Here is a 14,372-nt window from a genome sequence, read left to right on the forward strand (position 1 = left end):
AGAAAAAAAAAATCACTTGTGTCTACCTATGAGTGTGAGACTCTGGGAGCTGGGCTGTGCTTGCCTGCTTCCGCCACCAGAGGGAGGCCTGCTCTGTGCTGGAGGCAGGCTGGAGAGTCTGGTCTTCAGTACCCTTCTCCCTGAGCTCCCTCCCTCTCCATCTGGCTGCCAGGGGAAGGGGGTGGCACTGGACTTGAGGTGGAAGACCTGTTTCTCCAGGCTATGTGACCTTGAGCCAGAGACTTGACCTTTCTGGATCTCGTATTCTCTCTGGCTCTGCGACGGTAACTCCAAAACCCGCTTTTCCGCATTGTCACTTACAGGATAACACCACCAGCCCTCCCCAAAACGATCTGCCACGGTGAGAAATCCCACCATAAGAACTGAACACACTGGGGTTGTGAAGGGCTTTCTAATCAGTCCTTCAGGGTGTTCCCACATAGCTCTCTCTGCCTGAGTTTGCTCTTGAAGCACTAGCGCCCCCATGGAGAATAATTAATCAGGAGAAAAGGGGGGTGCCCCTGGACTGAAGGAGAGCTGGGAAGACCAGTTTGCCAGGCCCCACTGGCCACCAACAGATCCAGCTCACCAATCATTTTAGACATCCCAGGGGTTGACAGGAAAGGACTGCTATAATCAGAGGGGCCATAGGTCTACTGCGACCCTCACCCAGAGAGGGGACCCTCTTGCAGAAAGTCACACAGCTTTACACTGTCCAAGCGTGAGAGAGAGAGCACCGCCCTCCCCTTAACAGCAAACGTGAGTTCAGGGAGGGCGTCCGCAAACACTGGAAGAACCGTTACCCAACTCCCAAAGGAGGGCACTATGTTGCTTCTGCCTCCCTCCCTGGTTCAACTTCCTGAGCTTATTCCCTTCTTGAGGAAGCTATGGGTCTAGGCACCTCTAGAAACAAGAGCCTTCCCCATCCCTCTTAGCCCTGAGACCCCATCTCCAGCCTCAGCCTCCAAGACAGTTCTGAGATCGTCCACTGTCTGGGGCACCCCAGAGCCCCAGGGCAGAGTCACCCTGCTGGGGAGAAGAGGCATCCTCCCCTGTTGCTTAGGAAGGTTTGTGACCTCATCTGTCCACCAGGTGGCGTACGCACTCCTGCAGCGCTGCTCACCCGTAAGCCCGGCACAGCCTCCTCCCCAACACTAATTATGCACCTGCAGGCGGACCCCTGCCTAGCCTCTCACTTCCTTCCCTTGGGCTCTTCTGCCACACCCCCTCCACCCTCCACCCTCCGCCAGCCGGCTCCCCTCCCTCCCCCAGCGCCTGCCGGCTCCCCACCACCACCAGCCCCACCCCCTCGCTCCCTCCCTCTGCCAGCCGCGCATCTGGCGCCCCCGGGGAGCCACTGATTCTCAGCCTGTCGCCTCAAGATCCTGGGCAGAGCGAGAGGGGCCCCCAGCTGCGGCTTGGAACACACACCCCTCCAGTCAGCTTCCTCCCTCTGCCCCTCAGGACCGGCCAGGAAAGAGTCTACCAGGAGGCAGTCCTCGAACTCCTCACCTGGCAAGGACAGCGGGCCTAAGACAGAGATGAAGAGACAGGGACCGAGGCTGATACAGACAGAATGAGAGACAGAGATATGGGGATGCAGAGATGCAAGGGCAGAGGCAAAGACCCAGAGACGGGATTGGTGTGTGTGTGTGTGTATGTCTATAGCTGGAGACAGAAGGAGGTGACCTAAGACTAGCAAAAGGAGAATAGATGAGGTGGGTTAGTCAGGACTCCAGAAGATCAAGACCCTAGTGATGGGCTGCTACCCTGGGTACCCTAGGCCTGGGAGTATCCACTGGCCCCATCTACTACCTCACAGCGGCCCCTGTGCTTGGCACCTGGGCTCAGGATTCTGGTTGGAGCCTTGGGGCATCGGGCCTGGTCATTCCTGCCCCTTCCGGCCTCTCTCCTCTCTGCCCCATCTGCACCCAGGTCCCTGCCTCCTGGCTTCTGTCTGTCTCTCCGGGTATCTCTGAGTCTGCCTCATCTTCTCAGCATCACTGATCCTTTTCTGCTGTCTGTCACATATTTGGATCTGAATATCTCTTTGTATGTGGCTGGGCTTGTCTTTGGGACGGCCAGGGCCAGTGTATACCTGTGTGTGTCCATCTCTGTCTGTGGATGTTTGCCTCTCTGCCAAGGCAAGGAAGGGGGTTGGGGTCCGAGTACCTGGCTGGGTGTGCTTGTCTCTTGCTGCAAATGTGCATTTGTCTGTGTGTGTGTGTGTGTGTGTGCTCCTGTGCGTGTGTGTGTGTTCATCTGTGTGCGTCAGTGTGCCTCTAGGTGTGCACCTGCCTGCATGTGTGTGCTGGTCTCTGCATGAACATGCTTCACTCCGCTCGTGTGCTCACCTCTGTGGTGTGGCCTGCCCCTGTGAATGCATCTGCGTGCGTGCCTGGGGGGGGGGTGTTGGTGTCTCGGGGTATGCGTCTGTCTCTCTGTCTCTTTGCTTGTCCCCATCTCTCACTGTCTAGGTGTCGGTCATACCACAACCTCAGCCACAGCCTCAGCGCATAGCAACAGCTGACAGCTGAAGACTCCCCGGGCAGGGAAGAGAGCGAGACTAGGGGGAGGAGGGAGCCGAGCCCATGAAGAAACAGCCAAGAGGATAGGGACAGAGACAATGCTGGGGCTGGGGACAGAGACAAGGGCAGAGACGGAAAAGGAAAGGGACAAGGACCGAGAGGAGCTGGTGGTGAAAGATGGGACAGTGGAAGGGAAGGGGTAGAGACTGCACCAAGAGGCTGGGCAGGCGGCGCTGAGGGGACTTCCTGCCCCACCCCCACCCCCTGCAGGGACTCTCTGGGCCGCGCGGGGGTCAGCGGTGCGGGGCGAGGGGCAAAAGTGAACGGCCGGTCCAGCAGAGGGGTCCCGAGGCCGCGGAGGTGCCTTGGGGACGGGGGTGGGGGCGGCGGGCGCCGTTTGTCAGCCCTATTGACAGACGTGATGGGGTTTCCGTCCGTGATCAATGATTCTCATCTCCGGGCCAAATGAGCCGCGGGGCGCCCATTCATCCCCGTCAGCGCCGCGCGGCCGCAGCCGCCCGAGGCCCCGCCCGGCCTCACCTCGGCCCCTGCCCTACTCCTGCCCCGGACCCACCTTAGCCCGGAGCCTAGAAGGGGCCCGAAGCACCGAGGGACCCTGGTCTTGTGGGGCCTCTGAGCCTCGCCGGGCTCCTGCTCCGCCGTGCACCCCTTCGGGGACATGGTCCTGGAGCCTAGGGCCCCACGCCCGGCCCCATCCCTCATCGGCGCACAGACCTAGCCCCTCGGGTACGCGACCCCTAGGCCCCGCAGTCCTCCGCGCTTCGCACCTGGGCCGGGGGCGTGTCCGGGGCGTGTCGGGGTGAAAGTCACCTTCGGTGCCCCCAGCTGGGCGGGAGGGGGCGCGCGGGGCGCGGCCGGGATTGGAGCGACGCGGAGCCCCGCCCCCCCCCCCGCCCGCCCGAGTCCGACCCAACTTTCTCCCCCGCCCGCGCCCCGCCCCCAGCGCCGAGCTCCGCTCCTCTCTCTCAGTCCGCGCGGGCCACGCCGCCTGCTCCCGCCGCTCCGGCAGCTGCCCCACGGCGCGCCAGCCCGGGGCCCCTCGCCCCCAGGCCCGGCTCCGGCCTGCCCGGGACCAGTCCCGCCCGCCCCGCTCGGCCGCCCGGGAAGATGCGGCTGCTCCCGGAATGGCTTCTCTTGCTCTTTGGTCCGTGGCTCCTGAGGAAGGTAAGGGCGAGCCCGGCTGGAGCGGGAGTGCCGGGGTCCGGGACGCAAAGGTCCCAGAGTGCGAGGGGCTCAGTGCGCCCGCCCGGCCCCCAGCGCAGAGCGTCCCAACTTTGCGCGGCGCCGGGGACGCGGACAGACAGACTCCCCGATCCAGGACGGGCGTTCTCCCAGCCCAAGTTGGCTGAGGGTTGGGGGTGGGTGCCGGGGTGGAGGCCCGACTTGGATCTGGCTCCCCGCTCGGCGGGGGAGGGGACGACGCCCGACCCGCGAGTGCGCCAGACTGAGCGGGAGTGCGAGACAGACAGACAAGCCAGCAGGGTGTCAGCCTTGCCGTCTTTCCGCGCCAACCTCGCTCGCCTTCCTCGCTGTCTGTCCTTCCACCCTTCCACCCCGCCTTCCCATTTCTCTTCTCTGCACTTGTCACAATGCCAGGTGGGCACTGTGTTCCGAGCATACACGACCCGAACACACGCGCGCACACAGATTCGGCCGAACTTGGCTACAATCTCCCATCACATTTCTCGCGGAGACACCTTCCCCCCTGCACAAACCTCGCAGACACACCCCTCTCTCGAGCCCAGCTGATGAGGGTAGGGGCTGTCTGGGAGGGGTGCCTCTCTTCCTGTGCTCTCCTTGCTCCCACATCCCACGGCTGCCTCTTCCCTCCCCCCACCCCCCAGGCTCTGGGGCGAGAACCGAGGCTAAGGAGGCCCAGATTTGATCTGCCTCCCTCCCAACTTAGAGGCTTCAACTCCCGAGCGCCCGTGTGCTCCTATGTGCTGGTGTGGGGTGTGTGGGTCAGCGCTTGCACCTCTGTGCACGCATGTGTGTGGGGCAGCCAGGCTTCGGTCTCTAGTGCTGAGGTCCAGGGTGCATGTGTAAGCTACTGTGGTGTGTGGTGTTGGCTTTGAAGGGGTGAGTCAGTGCCCTGCCCTGTGCCCCACAATGGGGGCCTAGGCCCTGGACCCCACCTCCTTTCATGGCCTCCTTGCCCATGACTTTTTCGTTTCCTGCACCCTAACTGCGACTTCCCTGGCTTGGCGGCAGGCACGTAGCTTCCTAAACCCCTACTCCCTGCACACCAGCCCCAAGCCCCTGCAGAATCTGCAAGGGGTGTAGTACTCCTACCTTTCCTCTGCCAACACTTGGACCCCACCTGCTCAGCCAAATCGAACTCAACAACTCCAGCAGGGTAGGGGCTGTCCTAGAAGGTGGTGATTGAGCTTCCTGATTCTCCGAAACGTGCCTGGTGACCTTGAGGGGCTGGAATGTGGGCAGAGGCCCCCTTCACAAAAATTGCTTCCCCTGGCAGGAGCTCCCTTTGGACTCGCTGCCCAGCTCTGCCCTTAGCCTACTGCAGGAGGGGGCCTGGGCCCCACAACCCATCTGTGTATGTGAAGGCCTGGGGGAGAGGAGGTAAGGATGCTACTCCCCTGCCCCTCCTTTGTACTTCCTCCCCACTCTCCTCTCCACTCTCCCCATCAAATAAACTCCCCTGTGGACAGATCTGGTTTAATTTCCTTTGCCCCCTGAAGGGGAATGAAACATCTGGTGAAGACTTGAAGGAGAGTAAGTGTGAGGATGTGAGCGATGGGGATCTGAGTGTGTGTGAGCTGGTTGTGGGCCTCCGTGTTGGAGTCAGTGGGGGAGAGTGTATCTGCCATTTGGTCCAGCTTGTGTGCATGTGAGAATCAGTGTTTACACGCATGTAAGGCCTGTGGGTGTGTCCATATGTGTAATTGCACGGCAGAGTGTGTGTAGAGAAGTGTTTGTGTGTCCAAGTACCTATCTGTGTAGGCTTATGTGCACTTGTGAGTACAGTATGGGCACATGTGCATGTCCCAAGGTGGGTCTCCAAGTGCATCTGTGTGCTGGGGTGCACATATTGCCTGTAGGTGAGTCTCTGGCATTTGTGAGAGTCTGTGTGCTTGTGGTTTTGAGTGCCTTTGAGTGTGGGTATGGGATTGTGAGCCTCAGGATGTGTTCACGTATCTGAGTGTGGCTTGTGTGTGTGTGTGTGTGTGTGTGTGTGTGTGTGTGTGAGCTCAGGGCTGTCTCAGTGCCAGGGCTGGGAGTATGTTGACATGGTAAGAGGCTGGTGGGGGACAGTTTACAAGGTAGCTCTTTGGAAAATCCTAATTGTCCAACGCTAACAACCCTGCCTCCCCAGCCCCCTCCTGGGCCTGGGACTCCAGGCTTCTGCTACCCCTGGGGCTGTGGCCTCTTGGCCAGACCTTCTTCAGGATCTTTCTGATAAGGTCTCTGACTCCTCTCCCCCTCTGTCTCTTGTCTTCCCCACCCCTTCCCAAAGCAGCTGCCTACTGGGAGAAGCAGCAGGAGATCAATAGTCACTAATCACTAATCACTAATTACTAATTAGCTGGGGGAGGGCAGGGGTGGGGCCCTGTGGGACCTTCCAGCTCTATCCTGCCTCAGGGCAGGATTAGGCCTGAGAGAGCCTCTCAGAGCCGGCGGGGCCCCAGACCTGCATCTAGCCACCCCCTCCTGCCTCATACCCCTCTCCAGCCCCCCAGCTAATCTCTGGCTGGGCCACTTAGGCACGTGCAGCCTGGGTGAGGGCCCAGAGCCTTGGCGGGGATTTGGGGTAATCAGGGGCCGCAGCTGGGCCAGGGGCACAGGAGAAGGGGGGCCCTGTGACAGCTCCCTTGGGCCAGAGCCTGCATGTATGAGAGAGGTGCTCGTTGGAAAGGAGAATTTAGAGGGTCATGGGGTTAGGGTGGGGGAGGAATTGGAGATCCAGGACTGGGTGACTGGGGAAGAGGTAAGGTAATTGGGAGACAGAAAAAAGGTAATGAAGGGTCACTGGGGTCAGAGGCGAGGTCCCTGGATAAACGTTGGAAGAGACCAGGTAAGTGGAGGGGGCATCCCAGGGCTCAGAGATGAAGTCATTGTAAAGGAGATGGGGAACTTTGAACAGAGCCCAGCAACTCCACATGGGTGGGGTCCAGGAAGGGGACAGGGTGACAGAGAGAGGGCATGGGGTAGGTAGGGGTCCCAGGGCTCAAGCACGGCTGGGCGCAATGGGGAGTCACAGGGTGTGGGGTGCAAGCGAGCTGCGGGGTGGGAATGGGGAGCAGGAAGCGCTGCCTTGAGCGCTAGAAATTGGCGAGTCTCCCCCTCTCCCTCTCCTGCCCCTCCTCCACCTCCACCCCGCCCACTCCCCCTCCGGCTCTGGCTTCGGGAAATTACATCCCCGCTCCGCGGCTCTTCCCCCACCACCACCACCGCGCCCCGGAGCCCGCGCCTTTATAGGCACATTTATTGCAATAATAAAGTGAGGCGCGGGGCGGGGGGCGGGGGGGCGGCCGTTCCCGGAGGGACCGCGCCGGCTCTAGGAAGCAGGGAAATAAAATAAAATAAAATAAAATCAAAATTCAGATAACGGTAGCCTTGCGCTGCAGGCCTAGAGCAAGCGGGCAGGCGGGGCTGAGGGGGAGGGGGTGCCCGGCCCAAGGGCAGAGCCCGCCCCACCAGCGGTCCCCGCCCCCCACGCTATAGTGGGGTCTGGAAGGAGGTGTCATCGCTTCCACCTGCCTGGCCCCCTCCCATAGCCTAATCCTGCCCCTCTTCTGCCTTTTCCTCTGACTTGTCCTCCATACCTGTCCTCAGCTCCTGTCTCTGTCCCTGTTTCCCATCTCCTTCCTTGTCCCCCATGGCCCATTCCAGTCCCCATTCACATTTGCCATCCCCATCTCCTGGGTCTCTGCATCCCTCCGCACCCCTGTTCCTGCCCAGTAACCCATCCCCCATTTCTGTTCCCGCCCCCGTCTGCTCCCCATCCCCATCCCCCAGTTCCTATCCCACTCTCAGTCCTGCTTGCTGTCCCCAGTGCCCATCCCTCATCCACCATCCCTGTCCTCCTTCATCCCCATTTTGGCTCCCATACCATTCTCTACCCCTCGTCATTCCCCTAGTTCCTACCCCATCTACATCCCTGTCTCTGTCCAACGGCTAACCGCCATGTAGGATCTCCTCTCCATCCCAGTTCCCGTGCCTATCCTTGTTCCATCCTTATCTGTGCACCATATACCTGTGCCTGCCGAGTCCCAAACCCCAGTCCCCCCCTCTCTCCATCGCAGCCCTCACCCCGGCCTGTCCTGTCCACACGCCTCTGTCCTTACCCCCATCTCTGTCCCTGGTTCCCAACCAGACCCTGTCTATTCCACCCCGCCCTGTCTGCAGTGGCCCCCACCCCCACCCCTTGCTAGGTACAAGGGCTTCATACGCTATTCCCTGCCCTTCCTCAGCCCAGGCCTGGAGCACTGTTCCTTCCCCAACCACAGGGTGCCGTTCCCTTCCCCTGGTCCGGAATCCTGAGCAGCCCCGCCTGACCCACGCAGCCGGAGAGAAGCCAGGGACTGGCCTGGAAGCCTGGGGGAGGTGCGCCCTGCAATGCGGATGGGGGGCCGACAGCCTGAACCTCCCCCCTTCCCCCCCCGCGGTCCCATCCCGCAAGAACCCCCCCACACACACACACAGTGGAGTTTGTTCAGCAGCAAGAGGCTGCCTCAACTCCCCTCCATTGCGTGGGCTCACTGCCTCAGGGGCAAAGCGCTCCTGGCTGGGCTCCCGCCCCGCATGGGCCTGGAGGCGCCTGGTGAGGAGCACCCCCCACCCCCACCCCCACCCCCGCCTGCCACCAAGCACCTCCGCCCCCTGCGCCGACAGCCAGACTAGCCTCTCCCCTCGGCAAATGTCACTGTGCCCAATTAGCTTAATTAAACCAGCTCTGGAGCGAGGGGGACCCCTCTTCGGACAGCACCCTGCTCCCACTCTCAGTCAGAAAGAGGGAGGGACAGCACCATGGGTCTGGGGAAAGAGGGGCTCTTTTATCACCCTGCTTTCCCTCACTCCCACCGCACCCACAGATGGAGACAGACAGCCTGAAGGATAGAGGGAAAGAACCAAGAGAGACAGACATAAACAGGGAGAAAAACAGAATCACGGAAGGAGAAAATTCGAGACAGAGTGAGGGACTGAGAGAAGAGTCGCAGAAAGAGATGGAAAAACAGTGAAAGAGGGAGCACGCGAGAGAGGGAGAGTGATCGTGCAAGCGAGGAAGCCAGAGGGAGGATTTGATTTTATTTTATTCCATGTTCCCATTTCTCGGCTCGTTTCCTCACAGGCTCTCACCCCTCCCTGTCTGAGCTCCCCCAAGGTCGCTTTGGCTGCCCCCCCAACTCTTCCCTTTTATCTTGGCAGTCTCCCGCAGCGGGTGGGGGTGCGGGTGCCCAAAGCCCAGGGATTTGCCAGGATCAGAGAAGCGCAGACAGCAATTTGTCTGGGATCGCCGGGTGGTGGGGGCCGGGGGGGACCCCCAGCACCCCTCACCACCCAGCCAAACCTCCTTCCCTCTCCCAGTCCCTGCCTGCGAGGAGTCGCTGGACTGAAGCAGCCCTTGACAAGTCCTGGGCTGGATGCAGGACTATGAGTGCTGCGGGGGTGTACTGGGAGGGGGTGCCTCAGAGGCATTCGGGGTCATAAGAGCAGGTGACTGGAGACTGATGGATGCCCCTGGAAAGGCAGTGTTGGGCCCAGAAGGGTGAGGAGATTAGGAGTCAGAGTTCAAATGATTCCCCCCTTCTTTGACTTTCTCTGGAAGCCTCATGCACTCCCTTTCTCCAATGACCTCCCTGAGGCTCAGGCCCTGCCCTCTCCAAGCCCACCTCCTTGGACGCCTGCCTTGCCCCCTCTCCCCCCAACGGTGGCCTGGGACCCTTTCCACCGTCCTTCTCAGGCCCACCCTCCTGGTGTTAGCTGCCAGCTCAAGCTTGTCTGTCTGAGTCAATCACTCTTGCCGCCCCCGCCCCCCTCACCTGAGCTGGGAGGAGGGATGGACGGGAGGAGGAATGAGGGGGGCGATAAATATGTATGATGAGCGGGTGGCGGCCGCAGCATTAATAACCCGGGATCGCAGTGCTGCAGGGATGGGGACCAGGCGGTGGAGATTCTAGCCCAGCAGCTTGACTCCGGCATTCCTGTCCCTTGTGGACTCATGGTGTGTACACAGGGTGTGTCCAAACAGAGGGGGGCACCCATGCTACCAGGCCTCTTTACCTACCCAAAGCTCAGCCTGCAGGCCAGTGTGGGGAACCCCCCAGGGACCAGTCATATACAACTCACACAAATGCACCCCCCCCAACAGACCGCACTTGTTCATTCTGTCATTGTGGATATAGTGACACACACCCTCGAGAAAGAGCTTGAGACATGGACAGAGGATGATAGGGGCTCACACAGGAAAAGTAACAGTTCCAGAGAACCAGACACAGCCAACCTAGGCATACAACTACACCAGTCACACAGACGCAACCACTACAAACTGACAGACAGCCTCATTCAGATCAACACACCGACACACACAGCCAACCCAGACACATAATACAACCCAGGCACATATACATAGCCCCCACAGACTGACACAACAGTCAGCACCACAGGCAGACACATACACACACACACACACACACACACACACACACACACACACACACAGGCTCCTCAGACCACCGTGCACAGCCACTCCAGGCAGACACATACACCCATAACCATAGGTTGAGACACATGGTGAGCATGCACGAGCACACATGCTCTCCCACACACCGTCACGCCAGGCACACAGACACACACACACACAACCAAGCCCGGGCTAACAGAAACACCACCACCCCAGGCTGACACACACACGCTACCCACTCCGGACAATCTGAACCTGGGCTGCAGGGGCCACACCGACCGGCCGCAGCTAACAGTCTGACTGACACACTCTGACACCCCGGGCTCCTCTCCCTGCCGCTCCCCTCGCTGGAGCGGCATCTCCATATTTCTTCCCCTGGCTCTCACACATCTCCTTCCCTCCCGGCCACCCCCCACCCCACCCCACCAGCCCCAGATAATTGATGGCCCGGGCCTGGCCCGGCCGCTCCCGCCTCTCGATCCATCTTGTACTCGCGCCCGCGCTGTCTCCCTGGATCGGCCGCCACCTGAGACAGGCGGAGACGGGTGAGGGCGGGCGGGGTTGGTCCTCCCGCCCCCTCCAAGCCCAGTGAAGGACCACTAGGCGGCCTCCCCCACAGTAAGAATGCCGGAGACGGAGAGGGGTGCCCGTAGAGCCCCCCAGCCTCAACCCACAGCGCGGAGACTCTCCAGGGCTCTTAGTTCAATCGGTTTCCCGGGCCCCTCCCGGCAAGGGAGTGGAGGCTGAGGCCTGCGTGGGGGGCTTTAGTCTCAGCAGAGGTGTTGGGAGGTCTTCACTTCTTTCCTGATGCTGGGATGTTGACAGCGGTCATGGCCTGGACTGCCTGAGTCCACCTCCTCCCTGGTCCACCATTACTCGGAACCAAGCAGGTTCCAGGCCAGGGGAGACTCAGACCGCGTCCACAGCTCCACTCCCTATTCTACCCCTGCGGGCTTTGGCTTTTTTGCCTTTCTCAGCTCGCATCGGAGTTCTCTGAGAACACAAGGATTCTCAGTGTCATTTCACAGATGGAGAAACTGAGTACTGGTCAGTGACTTGGCCAAGAGCACAGAGGGTTGAAGGGCTGCAGGCCTGCACCAGTACACGCTCCCGGAACCACTGACTGTGGACTGCCCAGTTCCCTTTGGGCTCCTAGCGGCTGGGAAAAGGGGTTGGCCGGGTGGGGGGTGGGGGGGGTAGGGCCCTGGGATGGCCAAGGACAACTCCGGCGTCTCTCTTTTCTGCTCTTTCTCCGTCCACAGGTCGTCAGTGCCCAGATTCCGGAGTCCGGGAGGCCCCAGTACCTGGAGCTGCGCCCCACCGCGGCCAGAGGGGGCGCCCCCGGCCAACAGCTCGCGGTGCCGAGGGCTTCCCACGGCCTGGGCACAGCCCGCGCCTGGAGCTGGGCCTGGCCGGCTAATCACACCGAGGCGCTGGCCCGGGCGGGGGCGCTGCCTGCGCCGCGCACCAAGAGGAAGCCGTCTATCAAAGCGGCCCGCGCCAAAAAGATCTTTGGCTGGGGGGACTTCTACTTCCGGGTACACACGCTCAAGTTCTCGCTGCTGGTGACCGGCAAGATCGTGGACCACGTGAACGGTACCTTCAGCGTGTACTTCCGCCACAACTCGTCTAGCCTGGGCAACCTCAGCGTCAGTATCGTGCCGCCCTCCAAGCGTGTCGAGTTCGGGGGCGTCTGGCTGCCCGGGCCGGCTCCCCACCCGCTGCAGTCTACGCTGGCCCTGGAAGGGGTGCTCCCCGGGCTGGGGCCCCCGCTGGGGATAGCGGCCGCGGGACCCGGGCTAGGGGGTACCCTCGGGGGCGCGCTGGCGGGCCCATTCGGGGGTGCGCTGGGAGTGCCCGGGGCCAAAGAGTCTCGCGCTTTCAACTGCCACGTGGAGTATGAGAAGACCAACCGCGCGCGCAAGCACCGCCCGTGCCTGTACGACCCGTCGCAGGTGTGCTTCACCGAGCACACGCAGAGCCAGGCCGCCTGGCTCTGCGCCAAGCCCTTCAAAGTCATCTGCATCTTCGTCTCCTTCCTCAGCTTTGACTACAAACTGGTGCAGAAGGTGTGCCCAGACTATAACTTCCAGAGTGAGCACCCTTACTTTGGGTAGCGCGCCTCGCCCTCGCCTGGGCCCTAAGCTTCCCGCCAAATCCCGGCCTCCCTAAGTGGGACCCCTCCCTGTGCCCCGCAGCTCCTGTGGCCGCGTCCACCCCTTCCATTCCGAGGGCGAAAGGAACAGCCCTCCCGGGGACCAAGAGCCATCAGCCGGCGTAGGTCCACCCTTTCCTTATGGGGAGTGCCCACGAGGCAGTGGGGCGGCGAGGGGGGGAGAGGTAGCCCCCTCCGCTGCCTCCCAAAGTGGAGAGGCAAGAGCGCAGGCCTAGAATAGGCGGGGCTTGGAGGCGGTCCCGGCGTCCCTCACGTCTGCCGTGGGTCCCCGCCTCATGCCGCAGGCGCTGGGCTGGACGTTCCCTTTGTCCGCATCTTTAATGACGCCTGGCCTGGCACCCTCGTCGCACCCTTTCTTACCCCCAGGCCCTTGTCCTCCTGTTCCACCCTGTCGCCACGTAAAGACTGTGAGGCCTATAAACTGCGGCCTATCCCCGACCCCTTCTGCCTGCCGGTATGCCTGTCCGCCTTTCCCCGAAACCCTAATTAGGGTGCGGAAGCAGCACTCCTGGGCCTAGGCGATCGACTGGGCGCCTGCCCTCTCTGCCCGCCTCCCTCCCGTCCCTGCAGTCCTGCTCCACCTGCCCCTTTCCGGCTGCTTCCTCTTGGTGATATTTTTCTACGCCAAAACAGACGGGAAAGGGAACAAAATAAAGTGAAATCCAATACGTGTCTGTGTGAGAGACCTTCGTAGGGAAGGGGGTGGTGCTGTGGCAGAGACCTGGCCAGGGCCTCCTCCCTCGGCGGCTCGTGGAAACTGAGGCAAATATTGAGGGAGCTAGCACCTTGGAGGTCATCCAGGACCAGATCAGGGAGAGAGGAGGGCGACCCTTGCGGTAGGAGCTCTGACAGGTGGGGATTTTCTCCCTGAGGTGGGCGAGGGGAAGCTGCAGCAGAGCGAGTGGGGATAAGACCTGAGAGGGGACTACCAGCGGACAGTTGACACGACTTGAGGGAGGAGGTACAAGGCCTTGAAATGGGGTGGAGTAGCAGGGACAGCGTAGGCAGAGCGCTGACAACCTGCTAACCTCCGAGGGGCTGGCGGGAGGCGGCAGGTTGGGGGGAGGGGGAACGGTGTTTGCGGCATCTGGAGTCATCGATCTTCCTTTTCCTTCCTAATTTCGTGGGCGCTGAGTTTGCAGACGGCTGAGAGAAGGAGGGAGGCCAGAGACGAGGGGGTGGGGGAAGGGACGAGCGCGAGTTTGGAGAGCCGGGCCGCGTCGCTGCCGCTCGCCGCCTGCAAACGAGGCCCCCTTCAGCCAGCTGCCCACCCTCCCCACCCCGCCCCTGCAGCTCCCTCCTGCCGCCGCCGCTGCTAATTTTATCCGCCCCCAACTCTGGCCCGGGCGTTAATTGGCTGCGGCTTCATTAGCAGTTCTCAAGCTCAGCCGCCCCCCTCCCCTGGGGACCCCCGACTGGGGCGAGAGAGGGGGTAGGGACAAGCTGAGGCACAGAACGACACCTCAACACCTCGTCTTCTGCCCTCCTTCTCCTTGAGTCCTGGGCCAAGATACCGACTCAGAGAGAGTGCAGGACTCTCCAGGGAATTGCCCACTGGTTCTAGCAGGAAACTGAGTCAGAGGTGAGTCTGATCTAGACATGCCTGGAAGTGAAAAGTCGTTGAGGGGAAAATAAATCATGGATGGATGGATGGATGGATGGATGGATGGATGGATGGACGGGTGGGTGGACGGGTGGGTGGACGGGTGGGTGGATGTGTGGATGGGTGGGTGGATGTGTGGGTGGATGGGTGGGTGGATGTGTGGGTGGATGGGTGGGTGGATGTGTGGGTGGATGGGTGGATGGGTGGGTGGATGGGTGGATGGGTGGGTGGATGGGTGGGTGGGTGGGTGGGTGGGTGGGTGGGTGTGTGGCAAGATCAAGCTGAAAGGAAGAGGGAGGTGGGAGGTGGTTGTAGGTCAGAGATTGGAGGAAGGAGAAGAACCCCCAAAGAGAGCCCATTGCTGGAAAGACCTGAGAATGCCTGAGGCTAGAGTAGGAGGGA

The 14,372-nt window shown here is 61.3% G+C and overlaps 1 protein-coding gene across 1 annotated transcript; it reads left to right on the forward strand.

The window, feature by feature from the left end:
- Window positions 1-3,656: 3,656 nt before the first annotated feature.
- NXPH4 (neurexophilin 4) lies at window positions 3,657-12,308 on the forward strand. Its single transcript, XM_028110741.2, has 2 exons — window positions 3,657-3,713; window positions 11,454-12,308. Exons 1-2 carry the CDS (start codon window positions 3,657-3,659, stop codon window positions 12,306-12,308), a joined length of 912 nt encoding a protein of 303 aa, XP_027966542.1.
- The last annotated feature ends 2,064 nt before the right edge of the window (window positions 12,309-14,372 follow it).

The sequence above is a fragment of the Eumetopias jubatus genome, unplaced genomic scaffold, assembly GCF_037043125.1.
Source record: "Eumetopias jubatus isolate StellerSeaLion01/CBP00866 unplaced genomic scaffold, mEumJub1_p1.0 scaffold_8, whole genome shotgun sequence".
NCBI lineage: Eukaryota > Metazoa > Chordata > Mammalia > Carnivora > Otariidae > Eumetopias > Eumetopias jubatus.